Source organism: Danio rerio, chromosome 9, assembly GCF_052040795.2.
Source record: "Danio rerio strain M-AB ecotype USA chromosome 9, GRCz13ab, whole genome shotgun sequence".
In the NCBI taxonomy this organism is placed as follows: Eukaryota; Metazoa; Chordata; class Actinopteri; order Cypriniformes; family Danionidae; genus Danio; species Danio rerio.
Genome location: NC_141029.1, coordinates 58,473,789 through 58,487,500, shown reverse-complemented (window position 1 = coordinate 58,487,500; position 13,712 = coordinate 58,473,789). Strand labels below are relative to the sequence as shown.

Sequence of the window (13,712 nt, the reverse complement as noted above, 5' to 3'; positions counted from 1 at the left end):
GTAGCCAGGGGGTTCGGGTGGTTCGAGAGACCGACCCCCCACTGACAAAGGTCCATTTTTTTCCCAAACATGAGCTCATCTGTCCTATTTTGACTGCTAAGACATGATCAATTGTGAAAATAACCCATCAAAGGCTTTAAGGCCAGGCTGAATCTGACGTTAGTGAAGTCTTCTTTCACTACTGCGTGTTGTTCAACACAGAAAACATTTTACAGGGAACTTTTATTCTAAATCTTGGACATTATTGAGGAAGAAAATGACCAAGTTTTATTACTGATAGAAATACCGTCAAGCTCTACATTACTATCCTTATTATTCATTCAGTCATTTTCTCTTCAGCTGAGTCCCTTTATTAATCAGGGGTCACCACAGCGGAATGAACCACCAACTATTCCAGCATATGTTTTAAGCAGCGGATGCTCTTCCAGCTGCAACCTATCACTGGGAAACACCCATACACTCTCATTCACACACACACTACACAGTAAATTTTGCTGTGTTGAATAAACTCTTAAAGAGTTAAATTTAACACTGCACGTGAGTGTATTTGGTCCCACTCAGAATTGGTGTTAAATTAACACTTTTCATTGTGTTATATTTTCAGAGTAAAATTAACTCAATTTTGAGTTAAAATTTAACACTGGTCAACACTGAAAATTGTTAAGCTGTTTAACTCTGAACAGAAATTAACTCTGTCTGGTGTTCCTTAATTTAACACCAAACAGAAATCAACTCCGGTTAAATGTTAATACATCACTAATAAAGAGTTGATTTACAACCCATATGGTGTTGCTTTAACTGTCATTATTTCACTCTGGTGCAATTTTTTAATGCTACTGAACATGCTAAAAAAACATTAAACAACAAATAAAACAGAAAACGAAACTCAATATCAGTTAAAACTTTTATTAAAACATTCAGGCTTACAAAAATACAGTGCAAAAATTTCAAGTCTGCACAAAATGGCAATATGGTACAATATGAAGTACAGAATCAGTTGTACCATATTTTCTTTGAAGATCAAATGGTTTGAAATAACACAGCTCATTAACATTGACAACTGTAAAAACTTTTTCTGGGTGCAGTCTGACTGTAAAAGCATAGTAATGCTCATCAAAACATACAGTTTCCATTAGTGTGCCACATAACAGTACATTTTCATTTTTGACAGCTAGAGTCATGATCTTACAAAACACTGGCATCTCATTTGCTACTTCTGTGCAGATAATAAAGTCAGGACGATACTCTGTGCCATGATGTTTGATCCACTTTACAGCATAGACTATTTCAGATATTACCACACCTAATTTTGAAGCAATCTCTGGGCCACCTCTAATTTCCCTGAGTTCCACCATCTTTCCTGGGCCAAGAGTCAGTCTGTACTGGCTAAAAGACTCCCAATACATTGCCATACAACTCTGGTGCTTTTTGGCTAGTGTTTTGGTGATGTTTTTGAAACTTTTTAATTGTGTTTTAAAGAATTTGTGCTTAGCTTCATAACGCATACACCATGTGTGCAAAATTGGACCAATTTTCCTTATACATTGTGGGTAATGTATCATGATGTGATGTTTTGGCAGAAGATTTTTTTGGGGGAATAACATTTTAAATAGCCGATGATGTTCAATTATCAAATGTTTAAGATAAGTGGTCATGCCATCTGTTAAGACAGGTGAAAAGACAATGTTAACAATCTGCAGAAGTAAAAGCAAAAGATGCCAGTGTTTATCATCTTTATGTATTAAATCTCCAAATATTAAAGGCAAATTGCGCAATAAGCACCAAGATTGAATAGCATTTAAACCTAAATCATTGCTTCCATCAAGCAATTTGACTTTTGGAGGACGGTTTCTCTGCTGATTGTAACCATAGTCAAAAGCATGTACTCTACCATCAAGATCATTGGCACTCAGAAAATTATGCTGAATGTACTGCAGAACAAGTTTTACCTCTAGCTGGGCAACTCCTTCTAGAATGTCGTGCATTATATCAACAGCAAAATTGGTGGCTGTGTTGAAATATTTGAGGGAATTTAATAAGCATGCCCTTTTGACACCATACACGTGAGGTAGTGTAGAATCAGACTGTAAAGTTTCACAATGCAGAGCATGCATCTCAGCAGTTCTTAGTTCAACCTCAGGACTATCTTCAGAGAACACTGACTGAAACTGATGCTTCTCAAGCAGACAAAAACGACAACAATATCGAGCCCCAAATGATTCCAGAAAGCCAAACAAGCTGTGCAGACCTAGGTTATCCCCTGTGACTTGAACGATAGTACCCTTGATGCATCTTCCAGACACTGGATTCTTAACTCCCTCAATTTCAAGCACTTTCAGATCATTGACCAGGGGCTCAATTATGGAGTTAAAACCATAGCGCTTAATATCCTGTGCATGAAAGAGGGCACATAAATGAATATTAACCAGTGAGGAGTTAAAAACTGGTGGGAAATTTCTTAATGAAAAATAGATTGCACCCAATTTATGTATACCTTTCTTTGAGCCCAGTGGATTAGCTGTCTCAAAATCATCATAAAATAACTGAATTTGTAAGGCATCCTTTTCTGTAGAAAATAAAGGACTGCTTTTAAAATGTGCTGCATCACTTAAGTCCACATAAATTCCTTCCTTTGAAATGTGTCTGGGTTTAAACAAATGGGTAAGTTGTGGATTTTTAAAAATTGTCTTTAGTGTTTCTAAAATGGGAATATAAGAAAATTTATCAGTCACAACAACTTGATCAAATGTTCCTGTAGTTTTATTTCTTCTGCTGTCAAATCTTGTGCCGAGTACTATTTCACTAGGTTCAACAATTCCCCATTTCGCTGTAAACAGTCGCTGTCGCTTGACTTCCGAATTTAACAAAGTAAATGGATTTTCTAAATTTGTAAAAGATTCCTCTATTTTCCTTTTACTAACAGTGTCCTCAGAAGATAGACAGAGCAAAGCTGCATCCTGGGCTTGACTATGAATCTCAAAAACCACTTCTTCCATAGATGAAACAAAACCATTTATTGCAGACTGACTTAAACCAGCAACTTTCAGTTGTGCAACAGCAGACGCACATATATCTAAAGTGTTCTTATTAGACTTTAACATTACAGATGTTGTGGCCACATCTTCAGCACTGTCACTCTGGTGGAACATTGCAGCACTATTTTCTTCCTCTGTCTCACAGATGCCACTAGGGTCACAACTCTGTTCACATTGTTCAGGATGTTTTATATTCAAATGTTTTCTAAAACCTGAGAAGGTACCAAACTCAGAACCGCATCCTGCCTCTACACATTTAAGTCGAAGGCTCTTTCCAGGAACCAAACCATGAACAAATCTGAAGTGCCTAACAAGCATTTTTGAACCATTTAATTCAGTCTCACAAACAAAACACTTCATGAGTGCACTGGAACTTTAGGCACCTAGTTAAGCAGCCTTGCCCTAACCTCAGCAACACGAGGACTTTCTTTCACTTTCCCAACATCTATGTTGTACACAGTGGTTTGAATGAAAGTGTACATGTTGTGCAGCATGGTGTTGTAAGAGGTGCCAAAAACATAATGTGCCTTAAACAGTTCATCAAAGGCACCAAGAGAAGAGGTGGACTTGCATGGAATGGCATGCTGATCAAGGATGATGAAGAACTGGTGAATTGAATCCTTCTGAGGACCTACAGCCAGGAGATAGGGCTGAGCGCTCGCAAAGATGTCTTGCAGCTGCTCCTCAATGTTTGTTCCACTCTAAAAAAAAGCAAGCAAGTAAAAAAGAAACATCACTAACAAGTTAAATAATAAAAAACTATGACAGAACAATCATTAAATAAAACCAGCAAACAAACCTTCTTGAAGACAACAAGATGATTTTCTGCTTGAGAAGCAGAAACTTTCCCTGGTCTCTTCCGGCCTTGAGCAGATGGTGGAATCAGATGCAACAGTAGTAGTACTGAAGCAAGGTCGCTGTCCCAAACTGTTTAAACAGGTAACAAACAATTGGTTAAAATCATAAATGTTAACTTGCAGCAAAACAATGTTGAAAACTAGAAGTTAACTACATAAAAAAGCCAAAAATATATACAAAGTGACTAAAGCTACATTAACAATCTTAGTTTGAATCCAATTATTTGTAAATCTGATAAAACTTTGATCCAAACTACCAACATATAAAAAAATTTATGAATATGATTTGCAATAATACACACACATATATATGAATGAATTCCAATTGAATATGAACAATTAAAAATTAAACTGACAGTGTGTAACTATGGCTAACTTCATTCATGCTTGGGTTCCTTTAAATATTATAATAACCATGGTATGAAACATTACCTAAACAATCAAAATTCTTACCAATATGAACATCATCTTCAGTGTCATCACGAAGAGATTCTGCTGCTAGCAAAAGTTCCTGTAAATCGCTGGTTGCAGGAAGTCTTTTGCACTGCTGAATGACTTTTTTCTTGAACGCTGTTGTCCACTTCTCTAGCAGCTTGCCTGACACTCCTTCTCCAAACATCAGAACAAAGTCTTGCTCAATCTAATAAGCATAACATTTTAATTATTGTAATGCTTAGGGCAAATCTTTAAACTCATGTCACCACTGACTATTTGTTTTTTATACAACAAACCATTTATCAAATATGATTATAAACACTTACCAAGCCTTTAATGTCCTTGAAACGAGGAAAAATTGTCAATAGATCACTGGACTGCATGGGATCAAGAACCATCTTACGACGATAGTCAAATGTCAGTTTCATTTTCTTCTTGATGGCATCCTCATCAGCAGAATGGTTCATGAATACAATTGCTTCCTTGCATTCATCCTCACTCAGGACAATCTCTGAAGTAAACTTTGAATGCCTTGCTACAGTTGGTCCACCGGATCCCCGCTCAGCATACGACACTTGACCTAACAAACACCAAAACTATTTTAACTGTTTGTTTATACAAAATAAAAAAAATAATCATCCAAGCACAAAGAAAATTAGATTGCTACATTTCTGAAGTTCATTTTGTACCTTCAAATGATCCTCGTCGTTCTTTAGCCAGGTTTCTCTGAATAGTTTTGATTCTCCATGCCAAATATCCGGTGCCACTCTCACCATCATAGTAATGCTCCTAAAGAGATAAAAATGGGTAAAAAGGGGGACACAGGAGCAAAATATACCATCTGTAGTATAGGTGTGTAAAAAAAAAAAAAAACGTGACAACACAAATGTAAAATTTTAAAAAGGTGCAAGACTTACAAAGCCATTTTTGGAATAGGGGTCACTGAGGTAAGGGAACAAAGCCACGATTCCTCTGGCATATTTTTCTTTGACCAGCCTTGGTGGGGACCCTCTGCAAAATAATGATTAATTATAAAAAAATAATAAAATAAATCCACAACTTTATTAAGTAGCTATGTGTACACACAAATCAGTACTGTGCAGATTACCCATTTTTTTCGGTCATATCAGCTGCCAGGATATTAACCATTTTTCTCCTCGTTTCATCCTTTAAAGCCTTTGTTCTGTTATACTCATTTATTATACTCTCGCCTCCAGGTTTCTTGACAAGAACAGATTGCACCAGCTTTAAAATAAGAGGGGAAAAGGCAGGTTATAAACAAATTAAACACACACCTAACAAAAAGCAAAAAATGAATTTTTAAATAAAATGTAAATTATATATTTTTTCACTTTAAATCATTTTTATGTAGAAAAAAAAAAAGTCCACCTTTTTTGCTTCATCATCCAGCTTCATTCGCTTACTGTCAGGGCCTTCTTCAATAATGACTGTATCCTGAGAGTCAAGGGAGTCAAAGGATGAAGACAGAGACTGATCTAAATGCATAGAAGATGATTGTGGAGAGGCCGGTTCCAAATCTGTTTGCATAAACAATATAAGGAGGGGGGGGTCAGGAAGTCTCTATGACAAAAACTGTGAAACATTACAGTCAAATAATGTGATAAAATACAAACCTGCACCATGTTTTATGGTGAGAACGCCAACGGAGGGATCTTTGATTAACTCTTCAAAAACATCACCATCCACCTCAGTCCCAGATTCATCCACAACCTTCACGTTCTCAGGTACATTTGGAACCCCAAACTTCAAAAAGGCTAAACAATACATAAATAATATATTGCATAATAATAACAAAATGTGAAAGCTGATCAGTTATATACTGGTAACTCTGAATATCATCTGGAAACATAACACAGCAGCATATACATCAGTATTTAAATTGACCACATACCAAATAAGAAATCTGAATAACAAAAGTGTAATTGTTTCTTACCTGCAGACAAAAAGTCCTCCAGGTTCAGATTGGCTATTTTAACAAACTTTTGTGCATTCCCAAATTTCACCTTTACCAGCATGCTCTGTAGGAAAAGAGAATGTTTCATACAGGTGCCAATGGGGGGGATTTATAAATGACACAAAAATGGCACATAGGTTTATAAATTGTTGCAAGATTTTATAACCATTAACATATATTTATTATTTAAGAATTGGTCATCCCAGTTAGTAAAGTAATTACACAAGTACTTAAAGGTTTTACTCACGATGTGATCTGTAGAGCCTTATATGCACAGAAACTTGGGGGAAAAGAAAACACCAATATGTCAACAATCATTTTTCTGTTATGTCAAAGTATAACACACATTCACCATAGAAAAAAAAAGATTCTAATCCACTTAATTTTGAAATAATGTCTGTGCTGAAGGGTTGTCATGATACTGAATATTGGTACCAATTGGTACTGGAATTAAAAGCATCCATTTCCGCTAATATTTAAGTGTTTTTGAGTAGCCAAAATATTATTAAAATGTAATAAGTTGCTTCCAAACTCATCTACAACTAGCACAAACGTTGCCACATTACACAAAATAGTTATAACTTGGAATGCTATAAGAGTAAATCATCATTTATTGTTTACCTGGTCTTTTGTCTATGATTATCAGCTTCAGCTCTTCAAACGTCAGTGGTTCGTTCACGTCACACAGACCCATATTAATTAAGCTGCCAAAAGGAGCCATGATTTTAGTTTACCTCTTGAGTCTTCTAGTTTTTGAGTCGTTCGTTTATCATGTGGCAGCACGTGAAGAGAGATGAATAAAATCCGAAGACTCGAGAAATGAACGAATCAAAACATTTTCCGGCTCTAAATGCATGACTGGCTTCTGTCTTTCACGCGATGAACGAACGACTCAAAGCACATAGAAGACTCGAAAAGGAACGAATCTTCTGCTCCACCAGCACAATTGTGCGCGTGCGCAATTAAACGAATCACTCCGAAAGGACTCAACGTTTTCGAGTCATACAAAAGATTCATTCAAAATGAACGAATCGTTTATGAACGACCCATCACTACATGTCACCACTGTTTACCGGGCACAAACACAGATGCACGCCACTTGATCGTTTTAAAAGCCGCGAAGATGAGCTGGCGTGTCTATTGGCTGACATTTAAGAGATCCGCTGATGATTCACAGTTTTAAAATGATCCGCTGTCTCTGTATCGGTGTTTGCACTCGGTAAACAGCGGTTAAGTGCGGTGAACTGGTGACCTTCACGGCCAAACGGCGGGGTTTAGGACCGCGCTCAACAGCGAATTTCAGTTAACTGTTACCGAAAAACAGTATCATGACAACACTAACAAGCTGTTAAAATGCAACCTCTTAACAGAGAAACGTTAATTAGGAAGTAATTTGAAATGGACTGAAAATATTTAACCAGCAGTGAGCTCGACAGCCATACAGACACAGTTAATTTTACACTACATATGTTCATATCATATAACTTTCTCTGTAAGTTACCATCTTAATATGTTGAAACAACAAAATACTGACCAAACAGTTAACGTAGACTAACCATATTCCGTACACAACTATGTTCCGTACAGATGACCTTTTAACGTTAATCTCTGAATAAATACTTATGGGTCGTAGGCAAGCTATATATCTGTGTAATCTTTAATTCTCACTCTTTCAGCCCCAACCACAACAGAGACATTCCTACTATATGTTTACGAGTAAAATCAGTAAGTTTGCTACGTCCACCTAATGCGCTTGAAAATAGAAAGTGGGCAAGCTTAAAGTGCGAGTGTCGCCTGGGAGGGGAGACATTTAAAGCCCCGACAATATGCTTTTGCATTTAATTTATGCATCACACAGTATTCCAGTCTTTATGAAGTGAATATTATGTTATCACAAATTGTTAAATAAATTATCTTTTGTTGAATAAATGCTTTGAAATGGGGATGTTTAAACATCAATTGTGTGTAAATACCGCATGTCGCAACTCTCCGCCTGAGAGACAGGCTGCAAACGCTGTTTGGATCCTCCTTTTGCAGTAATGATGTTTATATTCATAAAAGGTCAGTCAAGTTAGCTTCAATGTGCATGAATTTATTGTTTTAATATTTTAAATTGTCATGCTGTAATAAAATAAACATGATATAAAAAGTAAATGATTTTGAAGCTATTTCATTTAAAACTTTCATAAAATAGTTATTTAATATATCATTAACTTCAAGTTAAACACAATAATAGTATATTCTGACATAAGATTTTAATAAGACTTCAAACAATGCCCATTTTTGCCAGCAAATTAAAGTTATGCGCCCTGTACGGAACACTATTTTAGTCGTGTACGGAACACCGTTAATACCTATCATCTTCCGTACACATGCGAAGGCGGTACTTATCCCATCTTTTCTCAAAAACCACTGGTCCAAAAGACATCAATCAAGATTTGGATTGTGCAATAGGTATTCCCCCAGAGAATGAACACACAAGCATGCTTATCTGGCTCTCAATGACGGAGGAGTGGTCGTTTGAGTGCGCTGAATAGCGAAAAGTGTACGGAACATGGTTAGTCTACGTTACCTTGAGCATTGCAGAGTTGCTCTTGAAAGCAAAACTTCGAGGCTAAATGTAGTCTAACGTTACCGTCTTCTTCAGAGAGTTCACAGTACAAAACTAAATGGATATAAAAGTAAGATTAGAAATCGCAAAAACAATTTAAGTAAGATCATTGGCATCGTTTAAGCTTTATCTTTAACGTTAAGGTGACCACACTGTGATAAAATCGATGGAATGACACGGTCACAAAGTGACTCATAATCAATGTTTTAACAAACAAAACGCATCAAAGTACAACATATACCGTTGTGTTAGCACATTTACTCATATAAATCGATAAAATGATGTTTTAAGACGTTAAACAAGAGAGCTTACCTATACGCACGAGGGAGCAGAAAATGGCGCCGACAAAACTCCAACACGTTCTCTGCAGGGGGTAGATTGAGGGGCGGAGCTTAACAGAGCAAAGTTAACGACGTAGAATACAACTCTGATCATTTTCACCAACACAAGGGGGTGTCTTTCACCGTTTCTTGTAAAATTAACTCATTTTGAGTAAATGCAGATTAACACAGCTTAATTAACACAGCGGATTTTACTGTGTACAGACTTTAATTTAAGACTATATTTCACAAAATTAATATTATGACTTCTCATGAATTTCGTAAAGTTATAAATGATGAAATAAAAGACTTTTTCCTTTATTTAATTCTTCTATTCTAGTGATATTTGATGTAATATATTTGTATTTTAAAAATAAATCTTCTTTCTCGTGTTTCTTTATTCTGAATCTTTAGGAAACAGTTTAGTACATCCAAAAGTGTGATGATGATGACGAGCTAAATCAGCTAAAAATAATGCCGCTAATGCCACTAAATGCAATATTTAAGCCTCATAATTCAACAGAAAACAAGGCAAATAACTGTGAAAGTGTCGTTATGGACATGACAGATGTGAAATTGCCACTTGTGTTCCTTTGCTAAATTAAATAGAAACGTTTGAAACACTGACAGAGACGTTCATGAGTAGTTTTAAAGCACTGTAAAATACCTACACAAAAAATGTAGAAACGGCTTCGATATTTTGGTGAAAACAAAGTTTTTTCATGACAAGGTTCACATTTGCATGCAATTGCTCATATATATATATATATATATATATATATATATATATATATATATATATATGTTTTTTGTGGTGGCTTGAGAAAGCCAACATACTGTTATACTACATAAACCTAATATTCTTCTTCTTGTTCTTCTTCTGAGACTACTTTTTTATATGCATCTCTTCCTAGACCGTTCATAATAACCACCTAACAACACCTTAGCAACTGATTAGCAACTGCCTAGCAACACCTAAGCAGCCACCTAGCAACTACTCTAAAGAATGAGCTCATCAGACACTGGATTCAAACGGAGTTCATGCTCAAACCTGTCAATACATGGTACCATGCGTTTTACAAGCTACGCCACTCATGCTGCTGAAATTTTCACACTGCAAAATTTTACACCTAGAAATCTCACTATTTCTTTTTTAATCCACTCAGTGCGATGTTCAGACCCAACTGTGTTAACCGCATCAGCTAAACTCTCCCCACTCTATTTTTATTCATATTATTGCTGTCAATCGATTAAAAAAATTAACTAATTAATCGCACCTTTTTAAAAAAATTAATCGGGATTAATCGCATTTAAAATACTGAAACTTGTAATTTTGGCTATTCAAATGTAAAATTAATGTAAACGCAAGACAAAAGCTATTTAAATTCAAAATATTATTGTTTATTAGAATTTTTGTTTAACTTGTAACACAGATTTCTTCATGTAAACAACAAACCCACAATAAACCATCAAGATCCTGCTTGACAGCCATATTTATTACAGAAATTAAAACACAGGCATGTTAATGACATTAAATTTCAAAACAATCAATGCCAATAAAGAAAACATTGATTTCCATGTTGGATTCTAAGTGGACTGCAAAAAAATGCCAAAATACAGGAATTGCAGATATGGAAAATGGAAAATTATAATAATAAACTATAGAATATAAACTGTTGCACTCATTGTAAAGTTTTATTGCTGTGAGTTGAGAACATTAATTATAGAGTAGAAACAATTTAGCTTAATCCTCCTTTACATTCATCCAGTTGCTAAGACTAGGAGTATCCCGCAAAATGCCCGCAAATGAAGGATAATTTCTTGCAAACCGGTCATTAAATACATTGCACACCCCTCTCCCCCGCATCCCTCCTAGCTCTTCAGCTAGCCTATGTTGCGCGCAACTCACCCCCACCGTCCTTCAGGTACATCTCGCGTCGCTCACTCCACCCCTGACACCCCTCAACGGGCCGAGATATATCCAGCTGCAGACCCGCAGCACACACGTTTTAGGCACACACAATCTAGGACACACGATTTAGGCAAACCATATATGGTCGCCACCTATTGAATTTCACAAGTATGGTTTCCCATTTCAGTCATTATTATTATTATTATTATTATTATTATTATTATTATTATTATTATATCGTTACGATCATTTTAACATCTCTGCAGTTATATATATATATATATATATATATATATATAGTTATAAACTGATTTAGTCACAGCTGTTATATATATATATATCTATATCTATATATATATATATATATATATATATATATATATATGTGTGTATGTATTTACTTATTATTATTTTTTTTAAAAATAAAAATAAATAAATAAATTTATTAATTAAAAGATTATTATAAAGTTAAGCAAATAAATAAACACTATTAAATCTCTTGAGTAAATATTAATATAGTGTTATACATTTGTTACATGTAAAAAGATTTTTATTACATATAATGTATTATTGCCTATATTAACTTGCTATTATTTCCTTCATCAAAAATTAATGCATTTTATAAACTAAACCTGTCCAAATTAGATCGTTCAGCAAGGCCAGCAAACGAGTATCTGTTATGTAATTGTCATATAATAATGACTGATCAGCTATAATGACTGATTAAAAACTGTTCAGTCTATTATATTGAATGGCGATCGGAAACAATGCTCCCCATACAGCCGTCTCAATCACAATATTTGTGAAATAAACTAAAGTAAACGCTATTGTTTATTGTGTACAATATTTATTAACAATATATATCAAAAAATATCGATGATGAACTTCAAAAAGACGTTAATAACATTAACATCCGTCGTAACCGTATAGGTTTGCCTAGATTGTGTGTCCTAGATTGTGTGTGCCTAAAACGTGTGTGGTTCTGCGGGCCTGCAGCTGGATATTATTGAACGGGCCTGACACACACACACACACACAACGCGCTGCGTTTTGGCCCCAACGGCCTTCCATACTGGAGCGACTCCCCTCAGATTCAACACGCATGATCACGTTCATCAAATTTGCTTAAACTAAGCGTCCTAAAGTATTACTGTATTTCACAAGGATTCTGACACAACAACGCGAAGCATACGCTTTCATTGCGTTTAATGAGGAAACACGCTAAACTTGGAGGCTCATGCTGAAAGGCAGAGTAATGCCCTGTCTTTGACAGCTCGCGACTTTACCAGACGTTCTGAGTACATTTACATAAGACACCAATACTCCGATTTTAATATGATTAAGATTATACTTCTATTAAAAGTCTACCGTGTAGCCTTAAAAGGAACCTTACCTTAAAGGAACACCGAGTCACGAAATGCGGAGGATTTTCTTTCTGTTCGCCATGCGGTATCAACTTACAACAGAAGTCGAAAGTTAAAAATGAAACACCCGAAATTGCTTGAAACTCTGGAGACCCTGGTGATGCGACTAAATGTTTTATACTGAAACTTGCCTTCAAAAAGTGCTTCCTTGGTCTTATCCACATTTATTGCATGTTGATCACACGTCCACCCAGGGCCGGAGTGGGACACCTTTTCAGCCCTGGAGTTTCAAGCCTCAGACCGGCCCACCTCAGTTCACGACTGACTATATTAAAATAAGGTCTTTTCCAAATCAGTTTCTAATTACACTATCACGTCTTTTTTTGAGAAAACAGCTGCTTTAGAACTTTAAATGTTCAACAACCCTAACTGTATTATATGTCTTAACAATAAAAATGAAAACAATAAGTTACTCTAACAAGGATCGATCCCGGGTCTGCAGCGTCTTAATCCAACGTGCTAACCGCTGGACCACAATAGCTGTATTCAAAATTGAGACACAACTGAGTTTTATAATCATTAAAATAGATGAAAAGAGAAGAGTTGCGGTAAAATAATGAATAAAAAGGCTGTGGTCAAGTAAATAAATAAATTTAAAAAGTGTGACTGCTGAGAGCAACAGATTCTGCAGCTAGGGACACCGGCCCTCGCGGCCAAAAAACGGACCGGCCCACCGGGAATTCTCCCGGTCCTCCCGATTAGCCAATCCGGGCCTGGGTCCACCACAACAGGAAGTAAAAAAACCCTGAACTGCGTTAATTGCATTAATTTTTTTAACGTGTTAATTATTTAAAATGTATTGCATGCGTTAACGCACTAATTTTGACAGCGCTAATTTATTTATTTATTTTTGTTATTAATTCCGGAGGACAAGCTTGCAAAGAACACCGCTTTTCTCCGGTCTACATCCGAAAGCAGCACCTCCAATTCACATTCTGTTCAAAGTTTCGTGCTTTTGCCGTTGCTTTTTCGTTGGGTTTTGCCAAAGTAGAGTCATTAGCATATTCATACGGGGGAGGAGGCAGGGAGGGGTTTTGCGCTTGTGCACGTGCGCTCAGTTTCACGTTCATTCAGATGTACAAAGAGAATATGCGTGTGATTCAGCGTGCGCAGTGTTTCATACATCTGAATTTTTTACTGCGT

General features: G+C 36.0%; 1 protein-coding gene across 12 annotated transcripts; it reads right to left on the bottom strand.

The window, feature by feature from the left end:
• Positions 1–890: 890 nt before the first annotated feature.
• On the bottom strand, positions 891–9,279 carry LOC147842489 (uncharacterized). 12 transcript variants are annotated; one of them, XR_015500007.1, is made up of 13 exons: positions 9,226–9,279; positions 8,875–8,967; positions 6,550–6,582; positions 6,282–6,366; positions 5,962–6,102; positions 5,717–5,865; positions 5,436–5,572; positions 5,245–5,338; positions 5,017–5,116; positions 4,654–4,907; positions 4,346–4,498; positions 3,835–3,962; positions 891–3,736 (listed from the first exon to the last, which is right to left on the bottom strand). XR_015500007.1 is itself a non-coding variant. In XM_087268549.1 (13 exons), the coding sequence occupies exons 4-13, from the start codon at positions 6,361–6,363 to the stop codon at positions 3,419–3,421; spliced, it is 1,590 nt and encodes a 529-aa protein (XP_087124675.1). In that variant the 5' UTR covers positions 6,364–6,366; positions 6,550–6,582; positions 8,875–8,967; positions 9,226–9,279; the 3' UTR covers positions 891–3,418. The 12 variants fall into 12 exon arrangements, 7 of the variants coding, with proteins under 7 accessions (XP_087124675.1, XP_087124679.1, XP_087124674.1 ...); XM_087268549.1 differs by having other exon boundaries at positions 4,346–4,532; XM_087268553.1 differs by having other exon boundaries at positions 4,346–4,532; positions 8,938–8,967.
• Positions 9,280–13,712: the final 4,433 nt, after the last annotated feature.

Excerpts from the sequence above, each read along its gene's own strand:
- LOC147842489 (XM_087268548.1), bottom strand. Across the intron at positions 6,103-6,281 it reads GGAGGACTTTTTGTCTGCAG|CCTTTTTGAAGTTTGGGGTT; the intron begins GTAAGAAACAAT and ends TGTATTGTTTAG. Across the intron at positions 5,573-5,716 it reads TGGATGATGAAGCAAAAAAG|CTGGTGCAATCTGTTCTTGT; the intron begins GTGGACTTTTTT and ends CTTATTTTAAAG.